General features: G+C 38.9%; 2 protein-coding genes across 3 annotated transcripts; one reads left to right on the plus strand and one right to left on the minus strand.

Annotated features, from left to right (window-relative positions):
• Window positions 1–18: 18 nt before the first annotated feature.
• aprt (adenine phosphoribosyltransferase) lies at window positions 19–9336 on the minus strand. Its single transcript, XM_041789027.1, has 5 exons — window positions 9193–9336; window positions 6742–6845; window positions 4965–5098; window positions 4431–4509; window positions 19–3136 (listed from the first exon to the last, which is right to left on the minus strand). Exons 1-5 carry the CDS (start codon window positions 9267–9269, stop codon window positions 2997–2999), a joined length of 534 nt encoding a protein of 177 aa, XP_041644961.1. The 5' UTR covers window positions 9270–9336; the 3' UTR covers window positions 19–2996.
• Window positions 9337–11830: 2494 nt separating this feature from the next.
• On the plus strand, window positions 11831–25372 carry tk2 (thymidine kinase 2). Of its 2 annotated transcripts, none has more exons than XM_041789025.1 (10): window positions 11831–12056; window positions 15472–15509; window positions 15692–15766; window positions 16094–16147; window positions 18598–18687; window positions 18854–18927; window positions 19231–19319; window positions 21879–21958; window positions 22049–22129; window positions 24708–25372. In XM_041789025.1, the coding sequence occupies exons 1-10, from the start codon at window positions 11891–11893 to the stop codon at window positions 24792–24794; spliced, it is 834 nt and encodes a 277-aa protein (XP_041644959.1). In that variant the 5' UTR covers window positions 11831–11890; the 3' UTR covers window positions 24795–25372. The 2 variants fall into 2 exon arrangements, with proteins under 2 accessions (XP_041644959.1, XP_041644960.1); XM_041789026.1 differs by having other exon boundaries at window positions 11923–12056; window positions 15394–15509.
• The last annotated feature ends 717 nt before the right edge of the window (window positions 25373–26089 follow it).

The following is a 26089-nucleotide window of genomic DNA, read 5'->3' on the forward strand; positions in this document are numbered from 1 at the left end:
AACACAGCAAGCCAGTGGCAGTGAAGATAACTTGAGTTTATTCAGAACGTGATTTATATTTTGTGGTTCAGCCAGCATAACAGGATAATTCTAATGATCACATAAGTAACACCACTGCTAAACCTCAAGTCCCAGAGAAATGTTCAGACACTTTTAAAGCAAAAACTTAATTTTGATGATGTAATGAAATAAAATGTAGCAGTAAGAAAACATTTGGTCTCTGAGTCTGCAGCAAACAAAATGCTTCATTTAACCCATACTTCCATTCCTCATACCTGCTTACCATGCTTTGGCAATAAATGCAAAAATAGATCCCAGTATTAGATGTAAGACTATAAAAGTTGAGATGAATAAAAACTCCTTCAAAGGATCCCAACATGATCAGACAAATTCAATGAATAGATATTTATATTTCTATTATGTATATTGAATCAAAAACTCAGGATATCTACATTTTGACTAAATTTGACATGACAGGCTGCTTGCTGCTGCTACATGTGTTCACCATCCCTGCCAAGTTTTACCTCAATAAACCTCCATACAAGTGACTTCATCTAGTGTATAATGGAACCTTCCTAGGAGCTTTTCAAAACAAAAGTATTTTGTACAACCGAAGGGAGTTTCTACAAAAAAAATGCTCAAGTGGGCTTTTACTTTGAAAAGCACAAACCAGAAGTGCTATTGTATTGTGTTCATCTTTATCTGTGCAGAAAGTTTCACGAAAAATAATTTTGAAGAACTTTATTAAACAGACTTTAGCTCATGGCCTTTATCAGGTTTAATGGGAACAGATTTCAAACCTTTTCTACCAATGTGGATGTACAACAAAGTAAATATGGCTCCCTTTTTATTATTTTCCTGCCTATTTTGACCGAGGACTGACTCTCACATCAGCGTGAGCTGCAACCCTCACTGAGGCGTTCAGTCAGAAAAGTTAAGTTTTAAAGTTTTAAATTTAAATATTATTATTTATCAGGTTTAGGCATAGTGAGCTGAGGAGTGCCCCGGCCACGTGACGTCACACTACCAGTGCAGACCAAAACATGGCGGCCCTTCTGTTGAGTTTATACAGCGATCATCAGCTGGTGGCCCCAGGGCCATGTCAGGACCCCCAGAAATGATAACATTCAGAAAATGTTAGCAGGAAAAGATGATGATGTGGTTTTTAAGAGTATCTTTTGTTCTTAAGTCCATACAGCTATCAAATCAATCCCAAAACAATCAAGTTGCAACAGTTTTATCAGGAATGGCTCGATGGTTGATGGATTTTTTTTCCCCAGAAATCCACCTGTCAGCTTCAATAGCTAACTATAGAGCATGATAAACACACTCTTATCAGTCCAGTCCTGATCAGTGGGGATGCTGAGTCAGCATCCACACTGTTGCTCTTTGTGTCGGCCATTTTTATTTGTCTGTGTGGGCTATCTATGCCTTTACACTTTATTGTATTAAGACCATTCAAACTTTATTAATTTAGGCTTCTTAAAGGGTTGATAGCTTTGATTTTTCACATTTCTAACTTTTATACTTATTGTTTTTTTTTTAACTTTATTTAAACAATGTTAAACAGATGGGAAAATTCCACAAAATGCACTTTCTTCAACTGATTATAACTTTGGCTATTCTTATGTTATTTTAACTATTTCACCATTAAACTTGTCAGGTTTTGCTATTTATATTTTTCCAACTATTCAGCCTTTTCTCAAAAATATTTACATTATTTCAAATGGGAAAACTTTTCCAATTCTCTATCTTGTAAAGCTTATAACTTTAGCTTACATCCACATACAGACATATTTCATTCTTGCTTTAAAATGTGGATAAAACTTAAGAATCACATTATAAATATTATGGAGCTATTAAAGATTAACAAATTTTCATGCCATTTTTGGGTATTATTTATACTATTACAGCTATTTTCAGCAATGTTTTCTACTATTCTATTCCATTATTATTCCATTAGAAAAGGCATTTTTGTCTAGTTAAATCTGCAGTTTTCTGTGTTGACATTTAACTCCAGACTCTTGGAGAAAGCTATTTCCAGTGCTTGAGAATCAATGCATGTGTTTATTAGCAATCAAAGCCACCATATCAGCATAGAGCCCCAGACATATGTAGGCAAATTATCTGGATCATCCCCCTTTGGCTGGCTGTTGTTGGGACTGACCTCACTGTCAGTGCTTAAGATTAAGTACATTTTTAAATAAATACATATACTTTGTGATTCACACCCAAATTATGTATTTCTGTTAAATTTATTTGAAAGTCCGGCCCACACAGCCTCTGTCAAGACAAAATCTGGCCCTTGCACAAATTAAGTTTATGATATCTGCTTTATAAGCTCAAATTTACTCAAATGCCGATACCTAGTGAGTTTTTTCTTCAATATACATATGACAGGTACAAATATCTATCCAATAAGGTGAATTTGTGTGGCGATAATGTGGCAGTAATAATGTTTCTTTGCCTCACTTGAACCCCCTGCCGGCTCCTCTCAGGACCTCCAATCCTCTTGTGCCCTCTTGTGGTGGAGTCGCCTAACTAGGTGACTTCAAAATCAGCAGGAAGCATATTTTAAAACATTTCCAACAGCAAGCCTCATTCAGAATCATAATTGCAGACAAAACCGTTTTATGCCTCTACTGAAGAATGCTTTTCAACAGAGGAACTGAAGCTACTGTGTGTGAGTCAAATAAGCTCAACACTCATACTTGTGCAGCCTTTTATGGTAATTTGTGCCATGAGCCGAAATCATGGATATGAAAAGGGTTGAAGGAGGTTAATCCTGAAGCTTGCTGCTGAATTTTGTACCCTGCAAGTTCAGAATGAGGGTTTCATCAAACAACAGAGTTTCCCCTTTAAAATAAAAGCATTACCAGACTGATATTTTGAGACAAAAACATGTACAAATTGCACAACATTAAATGTTACATGAGTTAAAAGATAATGGTGAGGCGATGGAAAACACCTGAGTGAAAAGGCAGCTGTGGTGGTCCTCAGTACTGTACCAGGGAGAAAATGCTGTTTGGTTTCAGTTTTTCTGCACCATTCAGCTCTTTGAGCTCAATGACCACCAAGCAGCCCAAAACCTCCGCTTGCTGCTTCCTCATCAGCTCACATGCAGCAAACAAAGTCCCTGCAACAGAAAAACATGTTTGAATGTCTCTGAAAAACACAAGATGACTCCCAACACATGCAATAATTTACCAGTCAAAACCTGAACTGTTTTAATGCCGACTCAATGAGAAAAATCCATCCATTTCTATATCGCTTATTCCGTTCCGGGTCGCGAGGGTGCTTAAGCCTCTCCCAGTTGTCATCGGGCGAGAGGCGGGGTATACCCTGGACTGGTCGCCAGTCAATCACAGGGCTGACATATAGAGACAGACAACCAGGCATGCTCACATTCACACCTACGGCCAATTTAGAGTCACCAATTAACCTAATGAGCATGTTTTTGGTGGTAGGAGGAAGCCGGAGTACCCGGAGAGAACCCACGCATACACAGGAGAACATGCAAACTCTGCACAGAAAGGCCCTGACCGGGAAGCAAACTTGCGACCTTCTTGCTGTGAGGCAACAGCGCTAACCCCTGCGCCGCTCCAATGAGAAAAATGTTTTTAAATGTGCAACCTGTTTTGTTAGACATGGAGGAGCTGCAGTGATAAAGTTCAATAATAAAAGGCTCCATCATATAGTGTTGCATGGCACAAGATTTTGTCAACAAAAACTTACAAACAGTGTCTGGATGGGAGCACACATAATCTATCTACTTCTCAGCATTGATAGTGCCTTTCCAGATATAAGTTGCACTAATGCAACCCCATACCATCAGAGATGCAGGCTTTAGAACTAAGCCAGGATAACAAGCTGGATGGTCCATCTCCTCATTAGTGTTGACACAGCATCTCCAAAAAGAATTTCAAATTATGATTCATCTGACCATAGAACAGTTTTCCATTTTGCCTCAGTCCATTTTAAATTAGCTTAGACCAAGAAAAGATGACTGCATTTCTGGATTGTGTTCACATATGGCTTCTTCTCTGCATGATCCAGCTTTAACTTGTAGTTGTGGATAGCAAGGGTGAACAGTGTTGACAGACAGTGATATTGCCAGTTAACCCAATTAGTTGCAAAATGCTCCTCTGGCTGCTTCTATTAGCAGCACTTCTATGGTCTTTAGCTGCACTGTACCTACTCTTTTGAGATGTGTTGCTGCCATCAAAGTCCAAATGAGCTACATATTTTTCATGAAATGGAAAAGAGTCTCAGTTTCAACATCTGATATGTTATTTATCCTCTTCTGCAAATAATATTTGGGCTTATGAGATTTGTAAATTATTGCATTCTATTTTATTTGCCTTTTATAAGGCAGGGTTGTAATAGAATTGACATTTTTAAAAAGACGACACAGCCAGAGGACTTCTCACCTCCAGTGGCCAGGAGGTCATCAATGAGCAGGACCTTCTGTCCTGGAGCTACTGCATCCTCCTGGATCTCAGCCTCGGCCTGCACAAACAAAAGTTACCCTGATTATGATGCTCGTTAGAAAACTATGATGAAGAGAGGAATAGTAGAGCTTTAATAATGGATCCCTGGAAATGCTCAAGGCAGAGTGAACAATACGCAAAGAAAAATAATTTTCAACGCAGCACCTGGCAAGGGCATGCACAGAACACAGATCCCCAGAAACAAGCAACAATAGTAGATGGATTTTAAACAACAAGAACTTTCATGTCCTGGTTTTGAGGACAAGAAGGTGTGGGGAGGGGGCTGAGTGCTCAGAGTGGTACTCATTCTCCACTGCACTCTATGTTAAGAGTTAAATGTCTTGCACAAGGGCGTATCGACATGTGGCTGAAGGAGCCGGGATCAAACCCACAACCTTTTGGTTATCTTTGGACCATGAGATGACCAACTCAATGAGACACAGTCAACCTGTAATGTGAATTTTATACTCTTACCTTCCCATACTCCAGATCATATGCCACAGACACAGTGGCTCCAGGGAGTTTCCCTTTCTTTCTGACTAAGACAAAGCCAACACCAAGCCGCTGAGCAAGCAAGGGCCCAAACAGAAAACCCCGAGCATCTAAACCTGCACATAAAAAGCCACAAAAAAAGTGTTACTGACAAAATAGACACTAGACCCTTTCCATTTGGATGGCTGCATCTGAGATGATACAGGAGGCAACTGTGTTTGGTTCTGTAATGAAGAGTCTGAGGTTCTCTGACCAAAAGAAAGAGCCCATGTACAGGAAAATCTGGGGAGTAGTTTTTCCAGAGTTACAAATATTTTCCTCAAAAACAGTAAAATGTACTATTTTGAGTGTATTTATTACCACCAGAGTTGAAGTAAGAAACACTGATGACTTTCTGCTGGAGTAAACTTTATACCCACTTCTTAAGTTTCAATTCAGCTTCCTTCACTCATGGGTAATCAAGACTGCAACTCGTAAGAAGACGGGAGAGTTAGAGTTAGCTGATTTTATACCAAAAGATGGCTGAAAGGTACCGCTTTTGTTTAATTTGATTCACAATGCCGAGTGCTTGAAGGTTATGTTCCAGTCTGCAGGAACCGATGCTTGTTTGTGAGCCAGATGTTCAAGTTTTGTTGCAGAAAAGCAAAGAGAACTTTTTTGTGATTGATCAGGTATGAAAGCTCCATAGATTGTGATAGACTGATGTGACTTACAATGAAAGGGGACATATTTTACACTTTGAAGACATGTTTATATTGGTCTCAGAGGTCCATAAAACATGCCTGTGAAATTTATTTCTGAAAAACCACTCCAGTATTAGATTTTTACATGTCTAAAACACCCTCTGTTTCAGCCCTGCTCAGAATGAGCTGTTACTGTGTCTGTGGCTTTAAATGTGACTGATCTGTCTGACTCCGCCCCTGGCCACGCCCCTCTCAGGAAATGGATGTGGCTCTCCTGATCCTCCTCTCAGCTGCGAGCTAGGAGGATCAGGAGAAGAGTGTGGAACTTTCTTACAAGCAGATAGGGCCAAGTGAACCTGGGGGAGGGACTAACTCCCCACATGACATCATGAGGGGAAAATCTGAGAACGGCTTGTTTTAGCACACATTTTCTGAAAGGTGGTGAAGGGGAGGGGTGCTGGTACTTGAGGGGATTGTGGACAGGCCAGGGGCAGATAACTTATTCAAAACATGTAAGACTACGACTAAAAAATGAGCCACAAACAGCCACAAAAGTGCTGCATACAGCAGTTGTGCCAAGCTCTGTGGTATTAAGCCCTCGTATCATTCTGTGTCAGTTTTTACTGCAGACTCCTTTCACTTCTTGGGCATCGTCATCAACCAGGACACCAAACTGAGGTCCAGTTGATTTCCTAACAAAGAGAGTGCTTGTCCAATGTGGCATTAAGTCTGCTCTCCAAAAATAATATTATAAAATGTACAGTACACAACTGCCCTTTGTATGATGAGATGACTGCTACTGAGATATTACAACTAAAGAAATAAAAACTTAAGGAGAAACTAACAGATTGATGATATTTCATGCAAAATGTCAGCCTGCTAATGTGATCTGATACCAAAAAGCATGAAGTACTAACAGCTGCATCATGGTTTTATTCTTTATCTTAAAATGCATCATATGTAACAACAAGCCTATAAAAGACACTTTTAGCACTCTCTTAAGACTGCTACCTAAAGGCTCATGAATGAAAGGTCTGTGGTTTTACATTTTAAGTTCTTTCCTTTGGTTTTCTTACCTACGATCAGATCAACATTCTGGTAATTCCGCCTCACCTGCTCTTCAAACAGATCAATGACTGCTGTCAGAGCGGCTGGATCCTTCAGGATGGGACAGATATCTCTGCAGGACACACAGAAACATGACTTAAGAATATACTGTCTTCATACTTACTTGATCAGCATTTTCTTTGGATATATGTCAACAATCTACAATTAATACCTTGGAGTTTTCTCACATTATACTTCACTGAGGCCAGAATGGAAAAGACATCTGTATTCTGAACATACACTATATTGCCAAAAGTATTCACTCACCCATCCAAATAATTGAAATCAGGTGTTCCAATCACTTCCATGGCCACAGGTGTATAAAATCAACACCTAGGCATGCAGACTGTTTCTACAAACATTTGCGAAAGAATGGCTCGCTCTCAGGAGCTCAGTGAATTCCAGCGTGGTACTGTGATAGGATGCTACCTGTGCAACAAGTCCAGTGGTGAAATTTCCTCGCTCCTAAATATTCCACAGTCAACTGTCAGTGGTATTATAACAGTGGAAGCGATTTGGAACAACAGCAACTCCGCCACAAAGTGGTCGGCCACGTAAAATGATGGAGTAGGGTCAGCGGATGCTGAGGCGCATAGTGCGCAGAGGTCACCAACTTTCTGCAGATTCAATGGCTACAGACCTCCAAACTATATGTGGCCTTCAGATTAGCTCAAGAACAGTGCGTAGAGAGCTTCAAGGAATGGGTTTCCATGGCCAAGCAGCTGCATCCAAGCCATACATCACCAAGTGGAATGCAAACCATCGGATGCAGTGGTGTAAAGCACGCCACCACTGGACTCTAGAGCAGTGGAGACACGTTCTCTGGAATGATAAATCGCGCTTCTCCATCTGGCAATTCGATGGACGAGTCTGGGTTTGGTGGTTACCAGGAGAACAGTACTTGTCTGACTGCATTGTGCCAAGTGTAAAGTTTGGTGAAGGGGGGATTATGGTGTGGGCTTGTTTTTCAGGAGCTGGGCTTGGCCCCTTAGTTCCAGTCAAAGGAACTCTGAATGCTTCAGCATACCAAGACATTTTGGACAATTCCATGCTCCCAACTTTGTGGGAACAGTTTGGGGATGGCCCCTTCCTGTTCCAACATGACTGTGCACCAGTGCACAAAACAAGGTCCACAAAGACATGGATGAGAGTTTGGAGAAGATGAACTTGACTGGCCTGCACAGAGTCCTGACCTCAACCCCATAGCACACCTTTGGGATGAATTAGAGCGGAGACTGAGAGCCAGGCCTTCTTGTCCAACATCATTGTGTGACCTCACAAATGCGCTTCTGGAAGAATGGTCAAAAATTCCCATAAACACACTTCTAAACCTTGTGGAAAGCCTTCCCAGAAAAGTTCAAGCTGTTATAGCTGCAAAGGGTGGACCGACCTCATACTAAACCCTATGGATTAAGAATGGGATGTCACTAAAGTTCATATAGTCAAGGCAGGTGAGCCAATACTTTTGGCAATATAGTGTATGATAGCCTTGCTGTAGGGTCATGTCCCATATACTGAGGCTATAGTCCTCCAAGAAGGTGCTCCAGATTCAAATCCAGCCTAGAACCCCTTTTCTGCATGTCATTTTTCACTCATTCCCTTTCTTACTCTGACCTAAAGATCTAAAAGAAAAAAAAACGGTAAAACCCCCTAAATCTAATCTTGAAAAAAAGGGTCAGAAAAACACTGACCAACAGGTCTTATATTCATACATTTTTAATCCTATATTCTGTGTTAAGTTTATTTCGCTCACAGGGGCCACACTACTTCTACCTGAACTTTGGAACCATATTCATGAGTGTAATAAATGAAGCCCTCTGGTCACTAGTTTCTCTCACCTTAGGTTATAACTGACTGCAACCACCCCTGACTTACAGTTAGTAAGCAAACATAACAGGTACAAACATTTCTAATTATTTGCCAAGAACAAATAGGTGAAGGGTGAACAAGGGGAGCGACAACAAAATCTATAATCCAAGAATTCTGCTAACTTTCACATTTGGAAGATTGTTCCTTCAGTCTTAAAGTCTTAATATACGTGTTATCTTGGGGATTTGTGTTTTCACAGTTATAAAAAATCTACACTGTGCTCATTTATTTTAAAGACGATTTCTTCCGTTTGACTTATTTTACACAAGCCCTTGCAGAACTCTTGAAATCAGCTCATGCGCAGTCTCAGCGCAGGTCCAGGTCCTTCAGTCCAGTCAGCTGTGTGAGCCTCAAACACCCTGTCTGCAGCAACGAGGGCTCTGGTCTGACCGACGCATTCAGAGGGAAGTGAGGTTTGACCCCGCTGGTGTAAGAAGCATTGCTCCATGTGTTCCCCTCTGACTGCAGTGCTGACGGACCTGACATGTCATGACACAACGTGAAGAATGCCTGCAGGAAACCGCTAGAACGGATCAGGGTTTCATTCTTACCTGAACATGATTCCTTTCTTTGGAAAGTCCGGAAAAGCCCGAATGTGGGATCGGACCAGCTCTAGTCTGGACTCCATTCTTCCTAACTGTACTAACTGTATCACCGGAATGCTCTCTTCTGACTGCTCCCTCTCATTTTTCCTCCACTTACTCCTTCTTCATGAGAGAGAGAGCAAACAGCATTATTACTCATTACCGCCTCCCACTGGGCTGGGGTCTACATGCTGTCACAGGGAGGTTTTAAGGTGAAGTTGGCTAAAACAAGAACACACTAAGAGAGTTGTATTTTCATAAATGTCCATCAGCCTCTTGAATACTGAAAAGTAAAACAAAAGTGTTTTGAAAAGAGAGCAAGACGATGAAGTCTACTTTTAAACAAATCTACTGTTCATGGGCTAAAAAGATGGAAACAGGCGAACACAGGCATGGAGGCCTCCATTTCCACCGTTTTCCCACTTTTGAATTCTTACTTAAAGGGGACATATTATGCAAAAATAACTTTTTCAGGCTTTTCTAACAGAAAAATGTTCCCCTGGCCTGTCCACAATCCCCTCAAATACCAAAGAAATCCATTCCCTCCCTCTCTTTCTTTACCTTTCAGAAAATGTGTGCTGAGACAAGGCGTTTCTCAGATTTCCCCCTCATGATGTCATGTGGGGAGTCAGCCCCGCCCCCAGGTTCAGTTGGCCCTCCCCGCTTGGAAGAAAGTTCTGCCCTCCTCTCCTGATCACTGAGAGGAGGAGCAGAGGAGCCACATCCATTAAGCTACATCCGTTTCCTGAGAGGGGCGTGGCCAGGGGCGGAGTCAGACAGATCAGTCACATTTAAAGCCACAGACACAGAAACAGCTCATTCTGAGCAGGGCTGAAACAGAGGGGTTTTTAGACATCACAAAATCCAGTCCTGCAGTGTTCTTTCTGCAGCAAACTTCACAGACATATTCTGGGGACCTCTGAGACTAAAATAGACTTGTCTTAAAGGGGTAAAATATGTCCCCTTTAAGAAAGGAAGAGCTACTTGTAAATTCCTCCATTAATGTTCACACTGTAATGATGTAAAGATTTCAGTGACTGTATTAATAAAACACAATAAAAACATATAAGAAACTATATAGAAACTATAAAATGGTGTTTTCTTTATTTCTTTTGAGCTTACAGTCTAATGTATTTTATTTTAATTTCTTTTGCAGTCTTCTAATGCTTTCAGTATTTTGTTTTGAATTCTGTTAATTGTTATTTAGTTATGGCTGTAATATTTTAGACTGGAGCTGCTGCCACAGTCTGATCTTTTTCACGTTAAAGTTTGATGCAACATGAACCAAAAATGACAGTTAATTATTGTTTTTGTACACAAAAAAAAAACCTATGTGGTTTTCAAAATGTATTTGGAGACTCTAAATGGACGTCTGGTCACCAGGTGGCATTGGAGCTATATAAATACTGAGGTTGCATTTTTATTTAAGAAAAAATGACAATTTACCCAAAGAAAAAAAACATTATTTTCCCTTTTTGGTCGTGTTTTACCAACTTTAACCTCCCAACAAGTGGCCAACATGAATCATCTAAAGCAGGCCACAGGATCATGTGGGTGCGCTTGTTTTGTTCCTTAGAGTCTCTGAGACACAGACAGGGTAAATTTTATAATTACACCGCCCCTGTCAGACATGACAATCAGAAAACCAAATACAAATATCAAGTCAGAGATAAGCAGTATTTTTGAAGGTTTATTCTTCATGGAAAATTTTCTATCAAGTGTGTTTTTGTAACTAAATGAAGTTGCTATTGTTTGTTGAGGCCCTACCTTTACCTGGATATCAGGATTGATTATCAGGGTCAGACTTTCTCACTTCATTATGACAGAATGCATGCAGCAGACACCTGGAGTTTGACTTACCAAATACCAAAAAATAGTCTTCCCTGAGGTGCTAACTGACTGAGTCCAGCCTTCACTTAAAGTGCTAAAACAAACAGCCACTCAGATGCTACTGATTATTTGTTTAGCACAAATATGTAGCTACAGGTGCACAGATAAACAAAGAGAAGAGAAAAAGAAACAGATGCTCAAGTTTTAAATGAGACCAGCGTCTGTTTACCAAAGTTCCAACGTCTTCATTATCATCTGTTGTGTGTGTGGAAGAAGATGGGTGAAGAAGAAAGACAGCAAAGGGTTTGCCTACGAGGAATAAGAAAGAAATAAGATATAATGGATTTTGGACATTAAATGCCAGTGGGATTTCTGTGTATTTCCTGTCTATATTTTATTTGGGATAAACATTAATGTCAGCTGACATTTATTTAGAGTGGCAGTAATCAAACTGACAGCCAAAGAGAAGTTCATTTGGTTATCACTCCATCCATAACCATGTAACATTTCCACTGTGTTACTCAGGACCAGTTTGCATAGAAGACAACAAAATACACAATCAAAACAAGATTAAAAAGATCACGAGTTTCCATAAAATCTATAAAATGATACGGAATATAAAATCTTTATTTAAAGTAACGGTGAAAGATGACAGAAGAGGCAGGCTACAGCTCAGCCATGGTGCCAACTGCTCAATAATCCAGAACCGTTCCTATCCATGAACACTAGGAGGCAGTATGCGCCTATCCTGTAACTTTATTACAGTAGAAGAAGAGGTCACACGCTTTCGTGCTTCATGTAATAACAGATAGATTCCGGCCCCTTCTCCTGAGAAATGTGGACAGTTGGTGGTCGTGTGGCCTTTCTGTTAAAGGCTGCCGTCATTTCGTCTTCTTTCCGTGTTGTCAGGTGTAGCCGAAGTAAGAAGTTACCTGCCGGGCGCGTCAACGTTATGCTGACGAGAGCATGCAGCGTCACACAGCACGCTAGAAACGTTACAGGTCAGTAATGTTGGATTTTCTGAGGATGAACAGAGCTCTAGGTAATAGATAACATTTATCTGTAAAACTGTTTGTATTGACGCTTATTTACATTGGCTGACAGTGTTTCTCAGTCTTCTTTATAACGAGATTCATGGTGAGTTTACAGGTGGATTATGTGGTCAGGGATGATGGCTGGTAGAGGCATATCCTTTATCGACTGTAGTTTGCGCAGTATTACTGTCTTCAGATAACGGCTTTCCTTTTATATCAAAACTATATACTGCCAACATGCTTATATACATAATATTTAATATGACATAACCCGAAAATGTGTTTGTGTGTTGATCCCGTTACCTGAACATTGATTAATATTCACTAAAGAAAGCCTCTGGTAGTTTCACTTTCCCCCATGATTTTGACATGCCACAAAGGCTGGGGGATATGATCAGTGATGGGATCACCATTGTTAATCAAGTTGAATTTGGAATTTTAAGAACATTTGTTGCTTTTTGTAAAAAACAAATAAAATCAAACACATCACAACAGCAGCCTCTGAAGATGCTTACAGTTCCAGTGAGGCTGTTTACTTCCCATTGAGCCGAATATTTCAGCTTTTTAGATGTAGTTTCTTAAATTACTAGATTAATTTCATAAATGTGTTTGCTGTACTAATGTTGTCTTTTATACTATCTTATGCTTGGGCCGCTCTCTCCGTGATTGTTTTAAGACACTTTTATTTTGAAAGAGAGCTGAACATCCGGTTACTGCTGTAAACAGTAATCCAACTAGAAGAAAAGAAATGAAACACATCGAAATGTTTGGCGTCACGTGGATGAGCTGCTGACTTGTTGGCGTCTTAAATGTCTTAAATCTTAAATGAATAAATCTCTGATGAATGTTGACACCGTAGATCAGGAAGAATCAAAGATGGAGACGCTGCTGTGTCAGGAGCTCAGACTGTGGAAGATATGCCGGGACATGCCCAGCTGAAGGCAGAGTGCGTTTGAGTCTAAGAAGATTGAATTTATTTATAAACAAACAGTGATTTAAGAGAAATATGTAAAACGTGATCTGAACCAAACCTGATTTTAATGTTGTAATGTAATTTTAAAATATTTTCTATAGATGAAAACACTGAGTTTTCCACCGATGTAAAGCATCCATTTGAAAGGTTACAAATTAATCACGTTTCTCTGATCATGGGGAGGCCAAAATCATGATTAAGATTTGTGGTATCCCAGCTAAACAAATGTAGTTAATTAATGCTTCCTAAGTTACTCTCTGATTAGTGCATGTTAGATGCTATTACCTCTCAGGTCCAGTAGATGGCGAGCTTAGGCTGTGTCAGGTTAAGGAGATCGGAGTAAGCTGCAGCAGACATGAAGGAATCCATGAAAGCTGATTATCAGGGGTTCCCCTCTCCATGAAACTTCAGTATCAGCTCTGGAACTTTTTGGATGTTGTGGACATTCCCTCCTTCCAACAATACAACAAGATTAAATAATTGTTGCAGGGCTACTTGCCACAATCTTTAAACAGGATACCTGAGGTCAGATGGTTACAGTGCTGTGCTCATTTTGCCCATAGGTTTAGTTTTGTGCTAAAGCGGTGTTATTCAACTCTGCTCAATTAAAGAGCCAAATTTTTGTAAATAACCCTTCCAAGAGCTACTATCTAAGTGGTGAAAAGTGTCAAAAAAGGGTTAAAGTGGCAATAAAAATAAGTTCAAGGCAGCAAAAAATGGCCAAAAAGCTACAAAAAAGGGTTAAAGGGGGCAAAATAGGTATGAAATGGCTAAAACTGGGTGAAGAGTGGCAAAATGGGGAGAAAAGTGGCAAAAATGGTTGAGAGGTAGGACTGAACAATTTGCAAAAATAACCTAATTGCAATTTTTTCCCCCAATATTGCAATGCGATTTAATATGTGATAATTTTTAGGTTTCTTATATTATGCAATTCTTCAACAAATACAAGAAATAAATCATTCTATATTTTAACCAGCACAATAGTAGATACATTGAAATAGGGGTGAAGAGATATGAAAAAATGTTTTTTTGAAATTTTGGCCATTTAGCAAATTTGATATCAATTGCTTTACTGACAGGAATGATTATTTCTGTTATGTTATTCTTGTTTTAATCAAGAAAATCCTATGCCTGAACAGGAAAAGTAGGATTTTGTAAACTATTCTATAAAAAGACATTGAAGTGTTTGTATAATCTGCAGAGCATAAAATCTGAAAAAAAAAAAAAAAGTCTCAAACTGGTATTTTGACATGTTTCAGGTTAAGGAAAAATTGCACAAACTGCAATTTGAAAATGGCAGCAGGCCATTTGTGATTTTATCTAATTTGCAATTAATTGCCCAGCACTAGTGACAAAAGTGACAAAAAGTACGGGGGGTAAAAGTAACAGGTGGCAAAAATGGTCAAAATGCAACAAAATCTTTGCAATAAATTAGTGAAAAGTGACTAAAATAGGCAAAAAGCAGCAAAATTGTTCCAAAAAATTAATGAAAAGTGACTAAAATGGCAAAAAGCAGCAAAGTCATTTAAAAGAATGAGTGAAAAGTGGCTGAAATGGGCAGAAAGCAACAAAAAAATGGCATTTATTGGCCAAAGGTAGCTTAAATAGCTGAAAAATGGCAAAAAGGGTATAACTTGCAAATATCACAAAGGTGGGCAAAAAGCAGCGGAAATGGCATAAAAGTGGCCAAATGGGTGAAAAGTGGCAATAAAAGGGAAGGAAGGGGCAAAAAATGCAAATAAAGGCAATGGAAACATATAGACAAAAAATAGAGATTGACAAGTTAGACGATTAAAGCCTACTGTAGAAGTGTGGGAAATTAACTGATGTGTGTCTTACAACAGATAATTTCTGAGGTCAAAGTTTCACTTTTTTAAGGTTTTCTGGGGGGAACATTTCAAATAAAGACATTAAAGAGCCACATGTGGCTTAAGAGCTGGGCGTTGAGTAACACTGTGTTACAGCATCCTTCCCTCTTTTAGCACGTGCCCTGCCTCTCTCACCAAAACAGCTCTTACTTTATTTTAAGTGAGGAGCAGAGGGAGCCACAGCACTTACCTTAGTCATATGGAGCCAGTTTCATTATCAGGAGTCTGACCTGGAAATTCAAGCACAAAGTGATATTTAAGACATTGGAGATCTAAATATTAATAGTAATAATTAAATCTTGCCATTGTTTTGTTCAGTTCTTCACCTTATGTGATGCTGGATCATAACTGAGACTGTGGCCTTAGATTATCAGCTTTAGTTTGAGCTTTTCCTTTCATCCATGCTGGTAAAAAAAGTTATCACCGTCTTTAACATATTCTTGTTCTTCTGGTGTTACCTTAGCCCACTGACCTGAGAGAGGCCAGCTCTGGGAATTGTGGGAGGTGAAGTCATTTCTCACTATGTTGTCTTCCTTCCAAGGGAAGCTGGAGCGAAATGGAGAGGCTAAGAAACCAGTGGTGAGTCTTCTATGTTTCTGAGATGTCTTTTTTACCGTATAGTTTTTCCTCCTATTCTGAATGCAGGAAGATCTGCACTCCTGGTGCTTGCTGTAGTTTTTCATAATGACTAAGCAATGCACCATTCTGAAAAGATTTCTGTGGATGAGACTGTTGAATGTGACCCTTTATCACTTTTTCAGATCTGTATTGAAGGGAACATTGCCAGTGGGAAGACTACATGTCTGAAGTACTTCAGCGAAACTAGCAATATAGAGGTACATGAAAATTATAGTCCCCCAAAGTTTGCATGTTTACAAAGACATACCACATTCATTTAACCTGAAAATCGAGCTCTGTGGCTATGACGTTTCTTGATAAAGTAATAAACTGTTTAAGTGTTTCATACCTTGTGTGCTATGCTTGTATACTTTTATATCACATTCTCTCCTTTGAATTCAGGAAGTTCAGAAAAAGCTAAACATGTTTGAAAAGTCGACACTAAAATTCAGTGTCTCAGCGGTAGCATTTCATAATCTGTCAGCCTAAAACATCCACGCTTTACAGTGATGTTAAACTCTCCTACCGTTTCTTGTTTGCTCCAGGTCCTAACAGAACCGGTCTCTAAATGGAGGAATGTCCGTGGACACAACCCTCTGGTATTGTACCTGTCAGTGTTGTTACTGATCTTAAATAAATCACACATCTCATCAGCACCAAAGCATTTGCTGAATTCAGGGAGCTGACCACGCTTAAACCCTATTCCTAGTATTATCTGTGGGCCTCTGATAATTTGTGAACTACCTAATCCACTTGCGGCTGGCTGCAGGAACATCAGAAGTCACGTACACAATGCCTGTTAAACAGCTGTTTTTTATCTAGAAATAAACTGGTTTACAGCCTGGTTTAAAAAAAAAAGTGTCTAATTAGCTAATGTCTTCATGTGCTCTCACTGAACGGGGGATGCATTTTTTTGTGCCACAGTTGTTTAGATTATATTTAGGAAAAACCTCACTGCGCACCAATTGGAGCATCTCATTTGATTGATAGCTCGACAGGCAGAAGCTACCTCCAGAAGGCTAGCTTTAGTGCGAGCTTAGCTGACAGGAAGTCAGTCTCAGTTCAGTTTAGACAATGATTTTAGTATGGAGATGCCACAAATTGGCTTCAAAAGGCATTTGAGTCCACCTGTTGTAATCAGACAGCTGACGTCACACAGGCTTTGTCCACTTCTTGTTACAGTCTATGAAATTACCCCCCTGACATGAGTGTTTAGTGTATTTGCACGGGTTAAGTGTAGTCTGTAATGTTTTCAAATTTACACACATTGCTGAAGGAAAACAGAAGGGTGCATGGCTGCAGCAGTGAAAATGCACAATTAGTTTTTATTTCTAAAATTCATACAAAAAATGCGATTTCATCTTCTGCAGGTGACGTTTTCTTAGTGAGTCCTGTTAACCTCACATTAAAAGCTGAAGTTCTGCTATTTCTAACAGTTTTTGTGCAAATGATACTGTGAATATTATGTTCATTTTGGGTCGTTATGCATCCACAACAACCCTCCTTTCAGATCAGCTGTTGCAGCCTAACCTCTGTATATTGAGTGACACATTTCAAATCTTGTGTTATGCATGACATGTACGGTTAAATAATACTGATATAAGATAAGGCACTTGCAAAGAGGAAGAGCAGAAAAGCTGTGCGTATGAAGAGAGCAGCGGTGCATGCACATTTGGACACTAGTGTAAAATTAAGCTATTTTTACACAAATGCTGAAATTAACCGAAAGAGAAGCACTATTTATAACCTTTAAGTGTAAAAACCTTGCTAAAAATGTCCCACAAAGCCTTTATAATTTTTTTTAATCAGAAAAAGTAAAAATAAAAGTAGTTGTAGAACTAGTAGCAGTAGCGCTAGTAATAAAAGTAAAAATAAAGTTATTGTATTGTGTTGTATTGTCAAGGAACATAAAAAGCTGCACGGATCATAGAAAATACATCACTACCCTAAATTACAGAGATGCCTATTCACACAGGATTAGAATTACCTGTGAACCTCTGTGTCTGCTGACATATGGTCTGGACATATTCCAAATTACCAGAGGTCTCAAGGTAATCCTGGTCCTGTGTGAATAGGGCATTAGTCTGTGTTCACACTGCAGGCCTTAATGCTTAAATCAGATGTTTTTGCTCAGATCAAATGGGTTTTTTTATTACATTTTGAATAGGTCCTGTTTGCAGACTTGTGTGTGAAAAGGTCACAGTCCTGAACAGCTGAACTGAACTGACAGCCGGGTTCATCCAACAAAATATGGTCCAGCTCATAATCCATATACGTTCTGCTACAGTCATGGACAGAAGTATTGGTATTGTAAAAAAAGTATTGTAACCTTGAGATTGTTCATATTTTTCCACAATTTTGCTTCTTAACTCCTCAGACAATTCTGGGCTCTTCTTTCTCTTCTCCATGCTTGGTGTGACACACACACAGGCGCACAACACAAAGGTTGTGTCAACTTTTAGACATTCTAACTGGCTTCAGGTGTGATTTTTTGAGTTTTGTGTAAAATTATGTCAATTTTGGCTTTTCCTTTGTCCGTGACTGTATTTCTTATTATTTTTGAATAAAGCTCGGTCACAATACAACTCCTCAAGCTTCTGTTGATTCTGTTGCCCGCTGGTGCAGAATTGTGTCTCCATAGAATGACAACAAAATCACGTTCAGTGTGATCTGGTCCTTCAGACCCAGTTGAATTCCAAAAGATCAGATATGAATCTGATTTACTCCCACATATGAAAGATTCAATTTACTTGTGCTGTTTACACTGTCAGAAAAAAAAGTTAGATATGAGCAAAAATCAGATCTGAGTGACTTTTAACTGCAGTGTGAATGTGGCTTTAGACGGTGCCCCACTGGCCTTTTTACCTTGAAAATCCCAGTGTTCTGCACTCTGTCCATACAGAGTTATTCACTCACAGCGGAGGCTGTCATGCATCGTGCAGACTCCTCAGGATCTAACGTGCAGACACAATCACACTCTGGATAAATGGAACAAATTTTACGATGAATTTGGACTGAAGGTCTGCCATTATTATTCCTGTCCCTGCAGGCACTGATGTACCAGGATCCAGAGCGCTGGGGCATCACACTGCAGACCTATGTCCAACTCACCATGCTGGATAGACATCTGTCAATGATAGTAAGTACACTGCTGGCTTAAATCATCACTTTGAGTTGATGCAAAATCATAAAGACTAAGTCTACCTGGAGTTCTGTTAAACATGCTGGAGGCTGTGGAATGGTGTTGGTGAAATATGTCAGAAATTAACATGCAGTATAAACCTAAAGTTTCCTGTGTGTTCCAGTCTGCTCCTGTCAGAATGATAGAGAGGTCCATTTTCAGTGCCAAATACATCTTTGTGGAGAATCTCTTCAGAAGGTATTAATGGCTGTAGATTCCTGCCTGAGCCTAAAGCTCTTTGCACACTGAGTCTGAGTTAAAATGTTGAACGGGAAATCAGATCTTATGTTGTGCTAAACATATTTGCACACTGACGCCAGAACTTTCATCTGTCATTTCTTTTTTTTTATTTTGGCAGTGTTCTCTTTTTTTAGATTTTTACCACTGGAAACCCCACCAGAATCACACAAACTCAGTGTGCAAATACCTCACCTCTCATAGTAATGATGGATTTGTTTACCATGACAGTGCACTGACATAATTGTTTTCTTTTTTGATCAGTGGGAAAATGCCAGAGGTGGACTATGCAGTCCTCAGCGAGTGGTTTGATTGGATATCGACCAACATTTCCCTCCCTGTTGATCTAATAGGTGAGAAGATAAATAAGAAACTCATTCAGTTAAGATTAACCTCCTGAGACTTGAGCCCTTTGGGATGCATTTCTAGTTTCTCCCACTTATTTGGGACGAGTAGGGCCTGATAGGTTTAAAAGCTCAGCCTTGTCTTCGAACATAAATTAATTTTAGCAATTTAGCAACACAAATTCAAAAGTCCAAAATTCAAATATTTCCCAAATGTTTCAGTGAAACTTTGTCATTAAGTTTAAACATTCAAATACCCACAATTTAAATGCATGTATAAAATCCATTTAAATTCTTAAAATAAAAAAAAAGATCCCCAAAATCTCAAAGCAAACCAAAACCACATTCCCAAATCGTGCTATTAAAATGATGGAAAATTTCTCCAAATCTCCAAACAAATTCCCATGAATTTCCCCCAAAATCAAGACATTTCAAAAGACATCCTCGTCTCCCAACTGCAGTCAAATTCCCCAAATCAACAAATATACTTCCTTGAAAATCCCTAAAAATCTCAAAGCAAATTCCTCCCAAAAAACTTCGATAAAATTATCAAAAATTGCAAATACATTTCCCAAATTTGAATGAAAATGCCTAAAAAATGTCCAAAAATCACCAAAATATTGGAAAAATTCCCATGAAAGTAAAAAAAAATCCACAGCTAAGGGACACAAATATTTCCCCAAATTTGCATGAAAATACTTGAAAATTTCCAACATATATTCCCCAAAATATCCACGGAAATTCCTGAAAATTTTAATTGCAAATTCATCCAGTATTTTACGTACATTACTTAAACTTTAATGGAAATTCCAGACAATTATTTCAAATATTATAATAGTTGAAATTATTACTGCATTGTAGGAAAGCCAGAATGTAATGTCCTCATATGTGCGTGAGGAAGGTTAAAGCAATGATAAAAGAATGGTTATGTCTGACATACAACCAGAGAAACATTGAAAAAAAACATTAAAACAAACAATCACAAGATGTTGAATGGTGACAGATCGTTCAAGCAGAGATGTCAAACTCGAGGCCAAATCTGCCTGGTGGTACAGTTAAACCTGGCCCACATGATCATATCAGATTTTTATTAGAACTGGCCCACAGGTATTAGGTCTGCCGATTTCCTCCAGGTGAAAAGTGTGAATTTAACCTTAATGATTAAAAATAGCCTGAAGTCGTACAAAACTGATAAGTAAAAGTAGTTGGATAAAAAGTCAGTATTGTGAGAAAATAAATTAATTTGTGTTTCATTTCATATTTTCGATTTTGAATCTCCCAGTTATGACTTAAACTTATGATTTTGACTTTTAATATATTTGCCTTTTAATTTCATAATTTTAAAGGTTATCTCACGTTTTGATCATTTCAACTCCTAACTTTTTACTTTAAATCCCATATTTTGACTTTTAAAACTCACAATTTAAAATCTAAATCTTTTTTTTTTACCTTTTTATCTCATATTCTAATTTGACCTTAAAAAGTGGTGATTTTGAATTTCTCATTTTTGATCATTTCAACTCCCAACTTTGACTCTCAATCCCATATTTTTACCTTTTAAATTCACAATTTAAGATTTAAACTTATTCTTTGACCATTTAAATAAATAATTTTGAATTGTATCTCATATTTTGACGTTTAAGAATCACAATTTAATATCTAAACTCATATTTTGACTTTTTTAACTCACAATTTTAAATTTTATTTCATATTTTGACCTTTAAAACTCACAATTTCAGCTTTCTGTCATATATATTTGCCTTTTAAAAACAATATTTTGACAGTAGGAAAATGAAAGAAAAAGCAAAGTATCCTAGAAAATCTTGTGCTATCCTGAAAATCTCAACTTCATATTCTCTTAATGTTTATATTGGAGGCCTCCAAAACAGAGGACATTATCATGTTAAAGGTTGCTTTTAAACAGTGACTGTAGTTTGATGGTTTAAGTAGCAGTCTTTATCAAGCTTTGCACTTGCAGCAGATTTTGCACCTTCAAAATTAAAATTTTAAAAATCTAGCGCTGATGCTTGAGATGACTTACGAAAACATTTGTTTGTTGGAATTTTTACTATTACTATTATTATTGTTATTATTGTGAGTGAGGCTGGTGCAAGACTGGCTCATAGCCTTGTTTTTATTTTTTGAGAAATTGAGAAAACACTATATCATACATGCCAAAACTCTCATTGGAATGTGTATATCTCAATAAAACTAAAGGCTTTATCTGCACATATATTTAAATTATGCTTTGGTCATCTTCTATAAGCATTTAGCCATCTTAAATCAGACTTTGACAGAATGGGGCATATTGGTGTATGCACGATTCTTATCATCACTGAAAATGTCCTGGGAAAGATCTGGAAAGTGATCTCCAGAAAGAGTAGGATTCCTGAGTAAATTCCACTCTGTAAGCCAATGCCAGTGTCATTAATCTGTCCCTCAGCAGTACCTGAAGTCCATCTATTTTATTCAGGCACAGGGCCATGATTAAGTCCCCCTGTCTTGAATGAATTTGGTGTTTGAGGCTCTAACTGCTCGTTTCTGTACTGACTTTTCCTGTGGATCTAGTTTACCTGCAGACGTCTCCTCAGACCTGCCATGAGAGGTTAAAGCAGAGATGCAGAGAGGAGGAGAAAGTCATTCCAATGGTGAGGGTGCAAACTCAAACACACCACACAGATCAAACTATCAGCTCAAAGGGGCCTGAATGGATCTGTTTATGTTCTCACATCCATCAGGAGTATCTGGAGTCCATCCACCAGCTGTATGAGGACTGGCTCATCAATCGCACCTCCTCCCCTCTGCCTGCTCCTGTTTTGGTGAGTAGCTGCTTCAGGTCATGCTCAGGTGCATCTCAAACAATAAGAAGATCTAAAGAAGTTAATTTTTCTGTTATTCTTTTCAAAAAGTAAAACTTGTTTTAATCTTAATGATGTGATCACTCAGCAGCAGACCGTCAGTGGTCTAAGGTTGTTTTTGTGATGGTTTGGAGTGTCATGTGATCTGCTGCTGTTGGTCCACTGGTCTTTATCAAGTCCAGAGTCAACACTGTCAGCAGCCTACCAGGAGACTGTAGACCACTCCATGCTTCTATCTGCAGACAGGCGTTATTGAGATGTTGATTGCCTGAGAAGAGGATCAGGAGAGGAGGGTGGAACTTTTTAATCCAAGTGGGAATAAAAAGGCGGGGCTAACTCCCCGCATGACATCATGAGGGGAAATCTGAGAATGGCTTGTTTCAGCACACATTTTCTGAAAGGTGGAGAAAGAGGAGGGAGAGAATGGATTTTTCTGATTCTTGGGGCAATTGTAGACAGACCAGGGGCACATATTTTTTGCTAGAAAAGCCTGAAAAAGTTCATTTTGCATAAAATGTGACCTTTAACTCCAATTTAATCACCAGAAATCAATCAAGAAAAACTCATCTTAATATAACCTGAGAAGTCCCTAAAAATTGAATAATCCACTACACACACACACACACACACACAAAAAAAGCAATGCATTGTAAAAATCCAAGTCCAATGGAATCCGACTCCCCGGCCCTGGGAATCTTTCTGAGTCTAGCCCTAAAAGTTCTCCTACGGCTCTAGTTCTCACTGGTTTCAGAGGTAAAACCAGAACAAAAAGAGAAATGTTCTGTTTCCACTCTCTTTAGAAAACAGTTTACCTGCAGATTTCTGCTACTTTTCTCCAGCAAAATTCCCCCAAACACCTCACTCTCTCCCCTTGTTCTCTATAGTCATGTTTCCATCAGGGGGTCCGGTTTGATTCAGTTCGGTTGGTATGGTTTGGAACGCTAAACCCTAAAACAGTTTGCGTTTCCACAGACACACGGGCCCTCACTGGGCGGGCTGTAAAGGCTGACTGTGAAGTCGCAGTCAGCGTGAGTCTGCTGGTCGAGCCATAGAGTTATAGAAAGGATGAGTGACAGAAATCAGTAGGGAATAAGCACTAAACAGCTTTATTTCAGCTGAAAGTGCTTTTTTAAAAATTAACTACATCTTAATCATGTTAACTGCTGTCAGTACAGCTCTTCAGCTGATGGAATATGTGTACAGAGACATTTGGAGTCATAACTGTATGTTAATATGTGAATATATCTAGTCTAGAACAGTTTATACAATGAAATATAAAAGTTTAGAGCTGTACTGTGAGAATTCGCCAGATTGAAAATAAAGTAAAAGTTCAGCTGGTGTTAAAATCAAACTAGATTAAGTCAGAAATCCTGGGTGCACTTGATCTCGTTTTAAAATAGGCTGCAGGCCGAAGTTTTACAAACATGTCCAACAATCACAGAGCGATGTTTTCAGAAGTCACCTGAAGTAGATGAATAAGTAGTTACAGTACATAGAATCAACTGACCTAAGGCTTCGTATTCACAAAACTTAAGTATCAAGTAAGTTTCACATCCGTTGCGGATAAACCAGGCTGATGTGAGCCTTCAGGCTCTGCTTTGTGTTCTTAAAATCAGGTCCAGATAAACATCAGGACACTTGATTTGTGGCCAGATTTCAATATACACAGACCAGGAAACAGTTTGGATCTCTGTCGAGTCTAAGTATCCCAGATTAATGCAGACATTACTCGGGTTTTCTCCCGTTTTCACCACTCCTCATAGAGCAGACTTCTGTGTTTTGCAGCCCCGAGCCGAGCAGCTGTGTCGCACACTGACGTGACATCAGTGCAACCCCCTGTTGTTGTTTGTGTAGCTCCACCCTTTTGGGATGTATAGGTAAGATTGGTACACCTACGGAAGGGTGCTGAAAAGTGGGACGGTACAGGTTTGTTTTTTGGGACCTTTCCAACTTCTGCTATATGGAGACGCAAAAAAATGCTTGCCGTTCCAAACCGAACTGAGCCAGACCGCTTGGTGGAAACGACCTATAAAAGCCCCTCCCCCACTGCACACCTGTGTCTACCTGGCTGCAGGAGGTCACCTGACCATGCAGAGTGCAAACTAATCAGACATCACAAAGAAAAACAAACACCAGGGAAAGGAAGAATCACCTGACAAGTCTTCATTGCAGTAAAAATCCTCATCTCAAATTAGCTTCCTCCTCCCAAGCTTTATGACACGTCACACCTGGATTTTTTACTTTTTACAGCAGTGATCATGGAGATTCAAACAGTAAAGACTGTAAATATTTCACTCCATGTCTAATTAATTTAGTCCTTTAGAGTAAGATTGCAGAGAAAACATGATCTGAATATCTGTGAGATGCACTTGCAGATTCTCCCAACAGCCTGAATATTTCATTTCTCCACTGAATGTCTGCATTTGATCCGTGAAGTCTGTTTGTTTCCTACAGAAACTGATGGCTTTTGATTCTTTGTTGAAGTTTTTGTTTTAATTAAAGGGAAATGATCTTGTCTGTTTGTTTGGCGTCTCTGCAGGTTATTCCAGCGGACCACGACCTCAAAAAGATGCTTCACCAGTACGAAGAAAACCGGGACAAAATACTAGCTGCTGGCTACCTCTGACACACGCATACATGTAATAGGTTTATTAACCTCTTTATCTTTAATATAGCTGCTCTGTTAAGTTACACGGTTTACACGGTTACAAGGTTTTACACAGGTTATCTCTTCATGTTGGGTTTGCGATTACTTCACTGTTGCTTGTTACTGCAGGGTTCATGTGCCGTAGGAATACGAGCTTCTTAAAGGAAAAAGAAAACTTAAGATGGCATCAGATGGAACTTCATTCTAAAAATATTTATTCTAAGTTCTCTTTCTATCGGGTGAAGAGGAGTCTTTGAAACAAATCTTATTTAAGACCAAGTAAAATATTTTACCTGCTTAAACCATCATTATAAGCTCTGAGGTTTAGCTGATTCATTCCACGTTGTATGTAGTTTATGTTCCAGCTGTTAGTTACGGCTTTTATTTATTTTGCCATTTTTTCACACTGAGTTTCAACTTTTGCAACACTTACAAACAGTATGTGAAGATGCTCTATAATTGAACACCATGTCATAAGTTTCTCTGTAAGTCTTATGAATGAAGATTTATTCTGTTCTATGTTTTCCTACATAAATAAGTAAATTTTTTAATCCCAACATGTTGTCAGGCATTTTTTTCCTTTAAATGAAATTGTCTCTAGACACAAGCAAACTATCAGAACGAATTATATGGAAAACAGGCAGGCTTAGGTTTCTACCTCCACTGATGTTAGTGTTAACGATGTAGCACCATGACAAAAGGAGATCAGAAGATTATCAAAGCATTCATATAAAAGAATCAGAAGGCCTAAAGTTCTGGGCATTCTCCACACTTCCTCTATTTTATGGCTTGAGTCTTAGTCCCTTCCACTCACGGAGAGACTGGGGGGAATCGAAGCGGAGGTCTGAAGACCAAAAACTGATGTTTTACAGTCCATGAGACGTCCTTTCCTCAGACAAGTACTATAGTACTACATGAAAATGATATTTTCCCATAACTTTATTCCCCACTGCTCCACCTTGTGGAACAACAGAACAATTACAATTAACAAGAAAACTATTTAGAAAAAACTGGTATGAAAAAGACATTGTTTTTGTTGCTGATCTAATGGACGAAAACGGTCAATTCCTAGAGTTCAACACATTCAAGGAGAAATACAAGCTTCAATGTTCATAAAGAGAATACAACAGAATATGTAGAGCTGAGGTACAGTTGATCTTACCAGCTTTAAAAGCTGACCAAACACCAATAGGGGATAGGAAATGCAATGATAAAACTACTGGAAGAATCCTGAGAGGAATTACAGTTGAAACCAGAAGTTTACATACACTATA

The sequence above is a fragment of the Cheilinus undulatus genome, linkage group 6 (assembly GCF_018320785.1).
Source record: "Cheilinus undulatus linkage group 6, ASM1832078v1, whole genome shotgun sequence".
In the NCBI taxonomy this organism is placed as follows: domain Eukaryota; kingdom Metazoa; phylum Chordata; class Actinopteri; order Labriformes; family Labridae; genus Cheilinus; species Cheilinus undulatus.

Bases quoted from the DNA above. Each gene is read 5' to 3' on its own strand.
- aprt (XM_041789027.1), bottom strand. From the start codon at position 9,269: ATGGAGTCCAGACTAGAGCTGGTCCGATCCCACATTCGGGCTTTTCCG. The intron at 5,099-6,741 runs GTAAGAAAACCA...TTTTATGTGCAG, and splicing joins GAATGTTGATCTGATCGTAG to GTTTAGATGCTCGGGGTTTT. The intron at 3,137-4,430 runs GTGAGAAGTCCT...TTTCTGTTGCAG, and splicing joins TGACCTCCTGGCCACTGGAG to GGACTTTGTTTGCTGCATGT.
- tk2 (XM_041789025.1), top strand. From the start codon at position 11,891: ATGTGGACAGTTGGTGGTCGTGTGGCCTTTCTGTTAAAGGCTGCCGTC. The intron at 15,510-15,691 runs GTGAGTCTTCTA...TCACTTTTTCAG, and splicing joins GAGAGGCTAAGAAACCAGTG to ATCTGTATTGAAGGGAACAT. The intron at 21,959-22,048 runs GTGAGGGTGCAA...CACATCCATCAG, and splicing joins AGGAGAAAGTCATTCCAATG to GAGTATCTGGAGTCCATCCA.